Raw genomic sequence first — 13,012 nt, forward strand, 5'->3', positions numbered from 1 at the left:
CTGTGGTAATGAGAAGCTGTCATGGCTGCTTCTGCTCTCCTGATACCTGCAAATCTGAGCAGGAGGCTGGATTATGGAGTGATGCCCTGCGGATCTGCAAGGACTACATGCCTGGCCAGCTGGAGGCTCTGCAGGAAGAGTATGAGCGGGAAGCTACCAAGAAGGGGGCCAGGTATGAAGCCAGCGGTCTGGGCTATGTTGGCAGGGACAGAAGGAGCTACAGGTGTGCCCAGGATCAGCTGTGTTTCCCCTCCTCGTTTCTAGTCATGAGTGCTCTCATCTCTACAGGGGTGTGGAGGGACTCGTGGAACAAGCTCGACAGTGGGAGCAGGCTGGAGAGTATAGCCGTGCCGTTGATTGTTACCTCAAAGTGCGGGACTCCGGAAATAGTAGCCTGGCAGAGAAGTGCTGGATGAAGGTGAGGGTGGCCAGACCCTTTCTGACTCTCCTTGTCCCTGGGCCTCCATGCACACTGAACTTTCCTTCTCAGGCATTCCTCTTTTCACCGTGTCTGTTCATTTTTCAGTCAGGTAGCAGGTATTGGTTAGATGCCTGCTGTATGCTAGACCAGAACCCATGAAGGTTCCAAAAGGAGATAAAATACAGCCCTGCCAGATGTAGCCAGGCCAGTATGTTTCACTAGTTCTAACATACTGTGTTAGTCAGAGAGACAGATCCAGCAGGATGTGGTGCATGTGTGTGTATATACACACATGCACACGTATGTAAAAAGAAATGTATCCTTATGATGGACGAGTCCCAAAATCTGCAGGACAACTTGGCAAGCTGGAGACATAGGAGAGCCGACGGTGTAGTTCCTCTTTGAAGGTCAGCAGGCTTGAGACCCAGGGAGAGCCTGTGTTTTAAGTCTGAGGCAGGATAAAGTTAATGTCTTAGTATGAGGGCAGTCAGGCAAGAAGTATTCTCATAGAAGAATCAGCCTTTTTCCTGTTCGGGCCCTTACTTTGATTGAGCAAATGAGGCCCATTCACATTGGGGGAGGGGGGGTAATTTGCTTTACTCACTCTATCAATTTAAATGTTAATTTCACCCAAAAACACACTCACAGAAACACCTAGACTAATGTTTGAACCAATATCTGTAGCCCAGTCAAATTGACACATAAAATTAACCATCACACACACATATACATATATATAATATCACATTTTAATATCTTATTTTTCGTAGAGGTTTTTTTTCCTATAGGGCACATGCGCTTGCCAGAAAGACAGAGAGAGACAGAGAGACAGAAAGTGAAAAATCACCCCCCAGGGGGGATGGCCACACTGCAGTCCCTTCTCCCCCATTCTCCTCTTGGGATCTTGGGCACGCACACACACGCCCCTGACGTAAGTTTAAGCCACCAGGTCTGGGACTTGAACTGCAGTAGACTACATGGGAGTCCAGCGACATAGCCATTATGCTAACTGCTGGTCCCACATTTTAATATCTTTGAATTAGGGTGCGTGTATAGTTTAAATGATACACCTCAGATACAGTGAAATATGGTATTGGGAGGCAGGAGAAGAACAAGATTGACTTGCCCTCTAAACAGAATGTGTGATGGCATCTCTGCAAAATTTCCCTTGGGTTTCTGAAGTCTTATCATTGAACAGCCCCTAGAAGTTAGAGGGAAGGAAGTACAAAAGAGGGACTGATGATTGGTTATGAGAGTCTAAAAATTTTAATCACTAAGTATTTGGTAAGTATCTGATATGCTTTACTCTGGAGCCTTATTTACTGGGATCTGTGCATGGCTGTAACCTTCTTTTGATTAATCAGTCAGTGAACGGCTTCTTGGATTGTTAGGAAGGTGGCTTTAAGCTTTCAAGGGTTGGGCAGATAAAGGGAAGCCAGAATAAGTGAGGGAAAGACCGGAGGGAAATAGCATAGGCTATAGCTAAATAGGTCATGTTGTAATTTAAGTCTGGTGAGGATGGCAGCTTCATAGGGGAAACAGAGTGACCTTATATTCACCTGGGTTTGTGGAACGCAAGTTATAAGTGTTGAAAGGTATCTTCCAGACCATGTAGACTATCTAAACTATCACTGTCCCCTAGAAATATAACACAAGCCACAAACGTAAGCCACACATATCATTTAAAATTTCAAGTAGTTTTTGGGACCAGCAGTTGGCGTAATGGCTTTGTCGCTGGACTCCCATGTAGTCGACCACAGTTCGAGTTCCGGACCCGGTGGCTTAAACTCATGCCAGATGCATGTGTGCCCCAGATCCAAGAGGAGAATGGAGGAGAAGGGATTGCGGCTTGGCCATCCACCCTGGCGGGTGATTTCTCGCTTTCTGTCTCTCTGTCTCTCTCCGTCTTTCTGGTGAGCCACACGTACCCTATAGCAAAAACCTCTCAAAAAAAAAAAAAAAATTCTAGTAGTCATGTTTTAAAAAAAAAGTAAAAAGTAAAAAGATGGGTTAGCCAGGAATGAGGTAGGTTAGGGCAACTGGATCCACATAGCCAACCATGTGATTTGACTCCTGGACTTGGCAATTTGAGGAACATGCCAAGCATGTGTACTTACATGCTAGAATCCTGAGAGGATGGAGGGAAGGAGGAGGGATTGATGTATGACCATGTCTCATGAGAGGTACTTTCTCTCTCTCTCTCCCTTTGTCTCTCTGTCAAGCACATGCATCCTCAGGCAAATTAAAAAAATAAAATAAAATAAAATAAAATAAATAAAAAAAAACAGGTGGAAATAATTGTAGTATTTTTAACCCAATATACAAGGAATTCAAAAAGTTCATGGGAAATGGAATTGAAGTATGAGTTTATTTTGGTGTGAAATAAATTGAAACCTATGGATAAATTTTTCATAATATATATTTTCTATAAACTTTTTTTAACTTAGATTTTGCTATAGGGTGTGTGTTTTGCCAGAGAGAGAGGGAAAGTGAGAAAACAACTCCCAAGGGGTTGACCACATTGCAGTCTCTTCTCCTCTTGGGATTTTAGACATGCACACACATGCACCCAGTGTGTTTTTCAAGTTGCCAGGTCTGGGTCTTGAACCATGCAATTAGCCATGTGGGATCCAATGCCTTAACCACCATACCACCTGCTGGCTCCATAAACTTTTGAAGATTCCCCTCATATATCTAAAATGTTATCACTTCAACATGTATTAATACTTATCTACAACATTATTGAGATACTTTCTGTTCTTATTTACATACAAAGTCTTCAAAATCCAGTGTGTATGAAAGAAACTCAGGCTTATAAAAGCCCAACACAGATAGTTTTCAAATGCCCCAGGCTCTTCATTTTAGGGGTTCATTCTCTACACCATGCTTCCAGATTCTATTTGTAACAAAGAACTTGAGAAACCAGTTTGTCAAGGGTGGAAGACCAAATGCTGTGACTTCAGGCAACAAAGACAGTGTCTAAAAGAGTTACGATGAGCTTAGAGGAACAGATAGGTCTACTAGGGTGATCATTTAAAGGATCTGATTGGACCTTGAGCCAAGCTTTGCCCAGGAGGGTGGAATATGAGAGAGGATGCAAGAAAGTTGGCATCTGGAGGGGAAAAAAAATGTATGAGTGAATCAGACTGAGGCCCCCCTCATAGAATTTGTCTCTCCTACTCATTGCCATCTCTGCTAAACCACTCAGGCAGCTGAACTCTCCATCAAGTTTCTACTTCCCCAACGCAGTCTGGAAGTAGTTCGGGCTGTAGGACCCCAACTGGTTGGAATTGGAAAGCACAGTGCTGTAAGTGAGGGCCTGGGACTGAAGAGAAATACATTCCTCAGGGATGGGTGGAATGGGGACATCTCTACTCAGAAAGGTGTGTAGGGCGGGCCTCTTGGCAGGTTTGTCACGTAGTCCTGGGGAAAAGTATGGGTTGAGCTCACAGAGGACAGACCAGGAAGTCCAGGGGAGAGGTGGCCTCCACTCTGATTTCCTGTTGTGCAGGCGGCAGAGCTCTATCTGAACCTGGACCTTGTCAAGGAAGCAATCGATGCTTTCATTGAGGGTGAGGAGTGGAACAAAGCCAAGCGTGTGGCCAAGGAGTTAGATCCCCGGTAAACTCCTTACCCCTTCTCACTGGGAAATTATTTTACTTCCTTTTGTAAAGACTGGGAGAAAGTTCTCATGGGGAAGGGTGTGCCTTTGTGGGACCACAAATTTAGAGATCTCTGAACACCCCCACAGGTATGAAGACTACGTGGACGAGCATTATAAAGAGTTCCTCAAGAACCAGGGCAAAGTGGAATCGGTGAGAACTTGCAGGCTTTGCAAGAGCCAGAACGCAGGGAGAGGCTCAAAAGAATCTTTCTCCCCCCGCCCCGATAACCCACGTCATTGTTCTCCGTAACTCTGTTCTTGCTGTTGATCCCCAGCTGGTGGGTGTGGATGTGATCGCCGCTTTAGACCTATATGTGGAGCAAGGCCAGTGGGACAAGTGTATTGAAACAGCTACCAAGCAGGTACTGCCTGCTCCTTCCCATTCCCAGCTCTTCTTTACATTTCCCCTGACTCCCCACCTGCCCCCAAGCTGCATCTCTTGGACCTCCAACAAAGTCAAAACCCCAGAGATCTCTAACCTACATCAGAGAGCTCAGTCTTCACACCTGAAATTGGGGGCAGAGGCTTGCATCTGTCCATGGCCTCCAGTCCTTACCCTACACCCCATTGCTTGGTCTCACTGATCTCCACCTCACCCATGCTTTTCCTCAACCCTGGACAGAACTACAAGATTCTACACAAATACGTGGCTTTGTATGCAACTCACCTCATCCGGGAGGGCAGCTCCACCCAGGCACTGGCCCTGTATGTGCAACACGGAGCCCCTGCTAACCCACAGGTACCAGCCTTCTTCTTGGGGGTGGACATTTTTTCCTCTAGAACCACCTATCCCTCAGGAACTGTCTTCTCAAAGGATTCTATCCTTAGATAACATCTTGCTCAGAGTCCCTACCCAGCACCTTCTGCAATGTACAGCCTCTCTGAAGGATTCACCCTCTCTGGAAGGAACACCCAAGGAGCTCCCCATGCTCTTAGCTAACACACGGAGATTTGTCACTTAGAGATGAATCCTGTGTACACTTTTAGGGTCTTTATTGACTCCCTCCATAGAACACTGCTCCCCCAAGAGTCACACCTCTCTATAGCAGCAATCCTCAACGTTTTTGAAACCAGAAACTGCTTAAATGGAAGACAAGTTTTTCCACAGACCAAGGGTGGGATAAGAGTAGGGCTCATGCCCCTATGAGAATCTAATGCTGCTGTTAATCTGACAAAAGGTGGGGTTCAGGCAGTAATGCAAGAGATGGGGAGTGACTATAAATACAGACAAAAGTATGCTCACTCGCCCACCACTCACCTACTGCGGTGTGGCCTGGCTCTTAACAGGGGAAGGACTCATACTGGTGCATGGCCCTGGGGTTGGGAACCTGTGCGCTAAATGATTAGCCCATTAACACTGTGACTGTGTATTCACATTAGTACATTTGCCCACACTCACAGAACACCAGCTAATAAGAAATATAGTTTGATCATCTTAATCCGAAAATCGGAAACTTCTTGAGTCCTGACACAGCAGTATTAGTGGAAAGTTTCACACCTGACCTCATGTGATGAGTTGCAGTCAAAATGCTGCAATATAAAAATATGGTATAAATTAGAGAGCAGCAGGTGGCAAGGTGGTTAAGGGCACTGGACTCTCACAATGGCCAGCCGTGGTTCAAGTCCCAGACCTGGTAGCTTGCTTTCTTGCTCTTTCTCCCTTTCTCTTGCTCTGTCCCTCTCTGGTCAATTAAAATAAATAAATAAAGTTAAATAAAATAATTCTTTAAAAAAAATATGGTCGGGAACCAGCAGTTAGCGTAATGGCTATGTCGCTGGACTCCCACGTAGTCAACCGCGGTTCATGTCCCGGACCCCGTGGCCTAAAACTCACGCCAGGCGCGTGTGTGTGCGTGCCCAAGATCCCAAGAGGAGAATGGAGAAGGTATTGCGGCGTGACCATCCCCCCTGGGGGGTGATTTCTCGCTTTCTGTCTCTTTGTCTCTCTCTGTCTGTCTGGTGAGCGCACGCGCCCTATAGGAAAAAAAACTCAAAAAAAAAAAATATATATATATATGGTATAAAGTACCTTTAGGTTATGTGTGTAAGTGTATATGAACTCCATGTTTAGACTTTGGTCCCATCCCCAGGATATCTCATTATCTATGTGTGTATGTTCCAAAATCCAGAAAAATCCAAAATCTGAAACACTTGTGATCCCAAGCATTTTGGATAAGGGATACTCAACCCACAATTATTTTCTTACTCTTCTTCTTTCTCTTCTCTAAAAATCATCAGCACTGGGGCTGGCAAGTAGTATGGTGGTTAAGGACACTGGACCCCATATGGCTGACCGCAGTTAGAGTCCCGGACCTGGCAACTTGCTTTCTCTTTCTCTCTCTCTCGCTCTCTCTCACTCTCTTTTTGTCCCTCTCTGGTCAAATTTAAATAAATAAATAAATAAATACAGTTAAATAAAATAATTCTTTAAAAATAATTGGGGCAGGCAAGTGGCATGTTGATTAAGGCACTGGACTCCTACATGGCTGACCATGATTCGAGTCTTGGACCTGGCGGCTTGCTTTCTCACTTTCCCTCCCTCTCTGTATCTCTCTGGTCAAATTTTTTTTAAAAAGAAAGAAAAAGACAAAACAGTGGGACCAGCAGATGGTGTAATGGCTACATCGCTGGACTCCTATGTAGTCAACTATGGTTCGGAGTCCCGGACCCAATGGCTTAAACTCGCACCGGGTGCGTGTGCATGTGTGCGTGTCCAATCACCCGAGGGGTGATTTCTTGCTTTCTGTCTCTCTGACTCTGTCTTTCTGCGAGTGCATGTGCCCTATAGCAAAAAACTCTAAAAAATAATAATAATTTTTAAAAATCCTCAGCACTTTCTCCATCACTGTCCCCTACCTCTTACACAAGCACACACACACATTCTCAGCCTAGTTCTCCTCCCTTTGGCTCCAGTTCCATTGACTTTGTCTTCTAGTTTTGCTCTTCTCACTCAGATTCCTTTCCCTCCTCTAGAACTTCAACATCTATAAAAGGATCTTCACTGACATGGTGAGCTCTCCTGGGACCAACAGTGCTGAGGCCTATCACAGCTGGGCTGATCTTCGGGATGTCCTCTTCAACCTGGTGAGGGGGTTGGGTCAACAACAGAGTGAAAGGGCTGCTTCGCTTGTTTCTGTCCTGGTCTCTTCTCTATACACATTAACCTTAACCGTAGCTATATTTGACCTCCCTGTCCAGGTGAGTACTCTGTGACCCTAGCACTCCTTTGACCTTGAGCTGGGCTCTGCTCTTTCTTTCTATCTAGTGTGAAAACCTGGTGAAGTCCAGTGAGGCAAACTCTCCAGCCCACGAGGAGTTTGAGACAATGCTGCTGATTGCCCACTACTATGCTACTCGCTCTGCAGCCCAGAGTATCAAACAGCTGGTGAGATGGAGAAGGGAGTGGAGGAGCATTGCTTAAGAAGGATGAGTGTTCAAATACCTGAAGTTGAATGAACTCAAGGTCTTGATTCTCAAGCTTGGGCTCTGAATCTCCCCACTTTCTCTTTTGTCAAGTAAATCTTTAACCCTGGTTGACGTGGTTTTCTTCCTATACTGCTTTGACCTCCTTAGGGCTCTGTGACCACACAACTGCAGCCTCACTGTTTAAATATTTGAATCCCCTTTATTTTTTAACATGCATACACACATACATTTATTTATTTATTTGTTGTGATTTTCAAGCCCCCGGATCCAGGACTTGAACCATAGTCAGCCACGTGTGAACCAGCATACCTCCTGCTAGTCCTGAACCCCATTTCTTTATTCATATCCTATATGTTGCTGGACTCCCATGTAGATGACTGCGGTCCAAGTCCTGGACCTGGTAGCTTAAACTCACACCGGGCACATGTGCATGCCTGCCCAAGATCTTGAGAGGAGATTGGAAGAGAAGGGATTGTGGTGTGGCCATCCCCCCTGGGAGTGAATTCTCACTTTGTCTCTGTCTTTCTGGTGAGCGCACGCACCTTGTAGCAAAAACCTCTTGGGAAAAAACAGTGTGTTGGTGTGAGGTGTGTGCACATGTTGTATGCATGGTATTTTTTCTAGACAGGATCAGTGTCATGCTTCTTTCACCCCGCCTCCTGAGTAGCTGGGATCATAGGTGCATGCCAAACTTGACTTTTTACAGTGGGCCAGGGATCAAACCCAAGCTTTCCATGTGACCTTGGCCAGCCCAGCAGCAGCATCCTTATAGCAGCTGGGCCCAGTGAAGTTCAACACTGATTGTCAGCTTCCTAGCTCTGTGGTAAAGCGTCACTTGTCTGGTAACTCAGTCACCACAGTACCCTGATCATAACTTTGACTTTAACTCTCAGGAAACCGTGGCTGCCAGGCTTTCTGTTTCACTCCTACGTCACACCCAGCTGCTACCTGCAGACAAAGCCTTCTATGAAGCAGGCATTTCTGCCAAGGTGAGCTGGACAAGAGAAAGGGTGGGCCCAAAAAGGTAAGGAACTCAAGCTGGAATATAGAAAATCTTCTGCTTAGGTAGGAGGCTGAGTGTGGGGCTGATGTTAGGGAGCACACAAAGTTCTTTATCTTTCTGGATTTTTCTCCCTGAATCCTATTGAAGTAGCATCCAGGCCCAGCTTGCTCATTCCTATTTGCATCTTTTCTCTGCTGCAGGCAGTTGGTTGGGAGGACATGGCATTCATCTTCCTCAACCGCTTTTTGGATCTGACTGATGTAAGTAGAGAAGTTGAGCCGAGAGGCTGGGAGGTTTGTGCCTGTCGCTAGCTGTCTGTCTCACGGTTGCCCACTCTACGGCAGGCAATAGAAGAAGGGACTCTGGACGCCCTTGACCACTCTGATTTTCAGGATACAGACATTCCCTTTGAGGTGCCACTCCCAGCCAAGCAGCATGTCCCGGTAAGGGCACAGACTTGGCAACCCAGATGGCCTCACCATGTGTGTGCATTGAGAAGGGAGGGTATCTCTATGTGGTGGTATCTTTGAAAGGACCTCAGTGAAAGTATATGCAGAGTAGGAAGAAGACTCAATTATGGCTGATAGCTGGTATACAAGAAAAGAGCTTAGCCGAGCTCCTTACCCACCACGCCCCACTTGCCCTGCCTGCCCTGTCCTGTGTGAAACCCCTGCTCCTTCTGTCCTTCCCAGGAGGCCCAGAGAGAAGAGGTTCGGGACTGGGTGCTCACAGTCTCGATGGACCAGCGGCTAGAGCAGGTCCTGCCGCGGGATGAGCGTGGCGCCTATGAGGCATCCCTGGTGGCAGCAAGCACTGGAGTTCGGGCACTGCCCTGCCTCATTACAGGTATAGAACCCTGCAGCACCCCATATCCTGTGGTGTGCAGAAAGGAGGGAATACAGCAGGATCACTGAACGTTATTTTACTGTTACTCAGTAAAGGGTGCAAAAGGCAGGGCCAGCCTACATTCTACCCCTGGGTTGCCCTTCATTTTTGCTCCTCAGTCTCTCTCAAACCCCAGTTCATCTTTTCTTCCTCTGCAGGATACCCCATTCTGAGGAACAAAATTGAATTTAAGCGACCAGGGAAGGCTGCTAACAAGGACAACTGGAATAAGTTCCTCATGGCTATCAAGGTTAGAAAGGGAGACTTGGTGGATGAGGGCAGGGAGAGTAGCACTGGGAAAACTGCCCACTAGCGGAGGTGGATGGGGCACTGTCAAGGCAGGCCAGACCCTGAGCCTCTCCCAGGACACTGAGATGGAGCTGGTTTTCTTGGCATCTAGAACGATTTCTCAGCACTAATCGTTCCTCTCATGTTCTTTCATCTGCTGCAGACCACCCACAGCCCCGCGTGCCAGGACGTGCTGAAGTTCATCAGTCAGTGGTGTGGGGGGCTCCCCAGCACCAGCTTCTCCTTTCAGTAACTGGGGGAGCTGAGGAAGAGTTAGGGCCTCTCAGTAAAGTTTTGTAAGTAACTGAGAACACTGTATTCTTATATCAGTCACCTCAACTCCAGCATAGTGCCCTTTCCCCCCGAAAGTAATCATCATCAAGCAGAAGAAAAGTTCCTTTATTACATTTCTTTATATCATCCTGGGTCAGGCTCCTTGCTTAGTGAAAAACCCTGTAGACTACACCTGGAAACCGCACCTGCTTGAGAGAAAGAACCAACCCAGTCAAGGGGAAGTGGCCTCACATAGCACTAGCTCCAATTCTAGAGCACTTGCCGCCCCCCACTCTTGCCCCTGCCACCACCCTCCTGACCCCAGTACCTGGTCTAAACCCAACTTTTCTGTGAACCCTGGATTTCTTGATTTTGATTCAGTAGCTGCTCATTTTCCTGCCTTTTACATTTAGGAGGTTCAAGCTCTATCAGTTCTTCTAGCTATAGAAGAAAGAGGAGTTAGTCCCCTGGCTTCGAAGGACAAAGCCCTTCTGTGTTGACTGAACCCTTCCTGTTCATCTCCCTTACCTGCCCCTGCAGCCCTTCCTTCCTACAGGGCCCAACTCCACGTAGAGTGAGTGCAGCCACACAGCAGTAAGCAGAGAGAGCAGCCTCTGCAGCAGACATGAGCAGAGAGGGGATCCAGAGAGCCAAGGCTGTATCCTAGAAAGAAAAAGGAAGCATGAGGACTAAGGGTGATGGGGCGGAGCAGCACATAGTGGAACTTGAAAGGGCAGGACCAAGGCTTTATGGACTACAAGAAGAAAATGCACTCACATAGATTCTTGTGGGATCAAAGGAGCAGTCCGTGTGTCCAGGTCCCTGGTCTAGCGGTATGAAAGGATCCAGCAGTCCTGGATGGCAGTCGGCGATAAGACGGCGCCCACCATTGGCCACAGTGAGTGACACAGCAAGAAGGAGGCCCAAGGAGCAGGCAGTGGACAGGAACAGGTTGGCCAGAGCTAGTGCTAGCAGGGCCCAGTGCTGGCAGAGACAGATCAGGGTGAGCAGCCTGGGCCTGGCTAACTCTCCCAATGACTTGATAGAAGTCTCCCTTTCTCTGTTCGAGGCTCTTCCTGCCCGTGGAAAAACAAAGCCGAGGCCTCCCCCGTTTCCCTGACTCAGACCCTACGCGGATCTAGCTCCTGAAGTCCCCTCTCACCAGAGGTGGGCGAAGAAGGTTCCTAGAAGCCAAGAGGGCCACGAGTCCCACGGACACACTCTGCGGAAGACACAAAGCCCTTGGCCGGCTGGGCTCTCTGCAGGCCCATCCCACCCCGCCAGCCGGCGCACCCGCGGCGCTCACCAGTAGCCCAGAGCCGACCGAGATGACATTGGCCGTGGTGTACTCCGGCGTGACGGCGCCGCGGGGATTAGCCACGTGCCGCAGGACGGTGCCGTGCAGCACGGCCCCCACCAGCAGGTTGACATGGCCTACCAGGATCAGCGCCAGGCCCACACGCATCAGCCGCCGGGGACCCCGGGCGGCGTCTGCAAAGCACGGGAAAGGGGGAGGGGAGGGGAAGGGAGAGGAGGAAGCCTGAGTCGGGGACAGCAGCGAACCCCCAAGCCAAGTGGGCAGCGGCCGGGTTCACAGGGAGTTTTGTGGTCGCAGGGGAACAGCACACGAGGGGCGGAAGTTACCGAAGGTCCAGAGGCGGCCGCACCTCATCCGGTCCCTCCGCGCTCGGCGCTGGCAGCAGGGCAGCTCTACCTGGGCCGTGGCCCCGCCCCGCCCCGTCACCACCTGAGGCCCCACCTCGGCTCCGCGCCCGCTCCCCCTAGCGGGGACGGCGCAAACATACAGGACGCTTGTAGCAAAAAGTAGACTTTTATTACAGCAGCAACTGAGGCGAATCGAATGGCCCCCCAGGGCCACCACTGCAGCACCACCTTTCTCTCCCGCCCCGTCCGCCCCAGCGGGATTGTAGAATTCAGCTCCCCCAGTGCCCGTGGGCCTCCTTTCCACACAGGCTGGGCGGAGCCGGAGGATCAGCTACTAGCCCCCAACTAGAAGGCGGCTGCTGAGAGGCCCAGGCCCACGTCTGTGCAAAACAAGTAAACAAAGTGCAGAGGGGAGGAAGGGCAGGGGTGAGGAGGGAGAGGGGATGCTCTGAACCAGGGAGCCATGCCCCTAAACCCTCCCGGAGAGGAGAGAAGGGGCTTCACAGGGTAATACTGACTGGGGGGACGGGACAGGAGGGCTGCAGCAAGTCCAGGGGCAGCCACAGCCCAGATCAGGGGCCTGGCCAAGTGAGCTCTAAGAGGAGACGGTGACAGCGGCTGAGTTGAGGGTACTGTTCCTGGCAAAATTGAACTTGTTCAGGGTCTCCTCCAGCAGAGAAGTCAGCCTGCTCTGGTCAGCCTGGCAAAGAAAAGCTCAGTGAGACCCCGGGAGAAGAGAAGGCTGGCAAGCAGCCAGGGCACAAGAAGGCAGAAACCTCACCTCACTAATGAAGCCCAGCTGCACCAGTTCCGCGGCCAACTCAGGGATGTTCTCATCTGACAGAGAAATGGCGGGGTGAGAGCAATATGGGCACCAGGTGCAAAACTCAAATCTACCCACCAATTTTAGAGACTAAGATGGTCATTCTAGGTGAATTACTGTGTTGTCAATGCCTTGTCACCTTGCCCGCCCTGCATATGTCCCTCAAAGATAAGGCTCTTAGACTCTCCGTCCTCTGAGGGAAAGGAGAGACTCACTTGGCATCAGGTCACAGCTCAGGTGCCGGTTCAGTTTGTCCTCCAGCTTCAGCAGAAGCGTCAGCTGGAGAATAGGAGAGTCAGAAGCAGCAGCTCCTCTTCCCCACCCTCTGGCCACCCAGCCCTGAGAGTCCTGGCCCCGAGCTTACATGGTGTTTGACCCCTTCCTCCACTGACTCGATGTTGCACTGCATCAACACCACCTAGGGGAGAGGACAGAGGACCGCTAGAGGAGAGGCCAGTCTGTAAAACATCTAGCACCTGCAAGCCTTTGCAGCCCACAGGACATGGTTGCCAGGAAGCAAAGGCAAAGCCTCTTTCACTGCCACCAAGACCACAGAGACACCCC

At 49.2% G+C, this 13,012-nt stretch overlaps 3 protein-coding genes across 6 annotated transcripts in view; 1 reads left to right on the top strand and 2 right to left on the bottom strand.

Annotated features, from left to right (window-relative positions):
* The window catches only part of IFT172 (intraflagellar transport 172), a 53,913-nt gene extending 43,939 nt beyond the window's left edge, over positions 1 to 9,974 (top strand). The window contains exons 34-48 of the mRNA XM_006162145.3: positions 63 to 172; positions 289 to 418; positions 3,630 to 3,728; positions 3,933 to 4,042; positions 4,173 to 4,236; positions 4,361 to 4,447; positions 4,708 to 4,824; positions 7,059 to 7,169; positions 7,351 to 7,470; positions 8,405 to 8,500; positions 8,715 to 8,774; positions 8,859 to 8,957; positions 9,207 to 9,360; positions 9,558 to 9,649; positions 9,851 to 9,974. Of these exons, the coding sequence (XP_006162207.1) occupies positions 63 to 172; positions 289 to 418; positions 3,630 to 3,728; positions 3,933 to 4,042; positions 4,173 to 4,236; positions 4,361 to 4,447; positions 4,708 to 4,824; positions 7,059 to 7,169; positions 7,351 to 7,470; positions 8,405 to 8,500; positions 8,715 to 8,774; positions 8,859 to 8,957; positions 9,207 to 9,360; positions 9,558 to 9,649; positions 9,851 to 9,940 (1,539 nt within the window). The 3' untranslated portion in view covers positions 9,941 to 9,974. The remainder of the gene's footprint in view (positions 1 to 62; positions 173 to 288; positions 419 to 3,629; positions 3,729 to 3,932; positions 4,043 to 4,172; positions 4,237 to 4,360; positions 4,448 to 4,707; positions 4,825 to 7,058; positions 7,170 to 7,350; positions 7,471 to 8,404; positions 8,501 to 8,714; positions 8,775 to 8,858; positions 8,958 to 9,206; positions 9,361 to 9,557; positions 9,650 to 9,850) is intronic.
* Positions 9,975 to 10,074: 100 nt separating this feature from the next.
* Positions 10,075 to 11,686, bottom strand: KRTCAP3 (keratinocyte associated protein 3). 2 transcript variants are annotated; one of them, XM_014593104.2, is made up of 7 exons: positions 11,605 to 11,686; positions 11,267 to 11,451; positions 11,123 to 11,182; positions 10,738 to 10,944; positions 10,489 to 10,623; positions 10,289 to 10,401; positions 10,075 to 10,169 (listed from the first exon to the last, which is right to left on the bottom strand). In XM_014593104.2, the coding sequence occupies exons 1-6, from the start codon at positions 11,630 to 11,632 to the stop codon at positions 10,294 to 10,296; spliced, it is 723 nt and encodes a 240-aa protein (XP_014448590.1). In that variant the 5' UTR covers positions 11,633 to 11,686; the 3' UTR covers positions 10,075 to 10,169; positions 10,289 to 10,293. The 2 variants fall into 2 exon arrangements, with proteins under 2 accessions (XP_014448590.1, XP_006162206.1); XM_006162144.3 differs by having other exon boundaries at positions 10,081 to 10,166.
* Positions 11,687 to 11,775: 89 nt separating this feature from the next.
* NRBP1 (nuclear receptor binding protein 1) overlaps positions 11,776 to 13,012 on the bottom strand; it is a 13,383-nt gene continuing 12,146 nt past the window's right edge. For 2 of the 3 annotated variants that reach the window (XM_006162143.3, XM_027765813.1), the window contains exons 15-18: positions 12,813 to 12,866; positions 12,664 to 12,727; positions 12,407 to 12,462; positions 11,776 to 12,325 (exon numbers count right to left, since the gene is read on the bottom strand). In XM_006162143.3, the coding sequence (XP_006162205.1) occupies positions 12,221 to 12,325; positions 12,407 to 12,462; positions 12,664 to 12,727; positions 12,813 to 12,866 (279 nt within the window). In that variant the 3' untranslated portion in view covers positions 11,776 to 12,220. The remainder of the gene's footprint in view (positions 12,326 to 12,406; positions 12,463 to 12,663; positions 12,728 to 12,812; positions 12,867 to 13,012) is intronic. The other variant, XM_014593103.2, reaches the window with a different exon arrangement.

The sequence above is a fragment of the Tupaia chinensis genome, unplaced genomic scaffold, assembly GCF_000334495.1.
Source record: "Tupaia chinensis unplaced genomic scaffold, TupChi_1.0 Scaffold139757_1, whole genome shotgun sequence".
Taxonomy (NCBI): domain Eukaryota; kingdom Metazoa; phylum Chordata; class Mammalia; order Scandentia; family Tupaiidae; genus Tupaia; species Tupaia belangeri.

Coding starts and splice junctions, on each gene's coding strand:
- KRTCAP3 (XM_014593104.2), bottom strand. CDS start 11,632: ATGAGGTGCGGCCGCCTCTGGACCTTCG. Junction 10,624..10,737: donor TTGATCCCACAAGAATCTAT/GTGAGTGCATTT, acceptor TTTTCTTTCTAG/GATACAGCCTTGGCTCTCTG. Junction 10,402..10,488: donor AGGAAGGGCTGCAGGGGCAG/GTAAGGGAGATG, acceptor TTTCTTCTATAG/CTAGAAGAACTGATAGAGCT.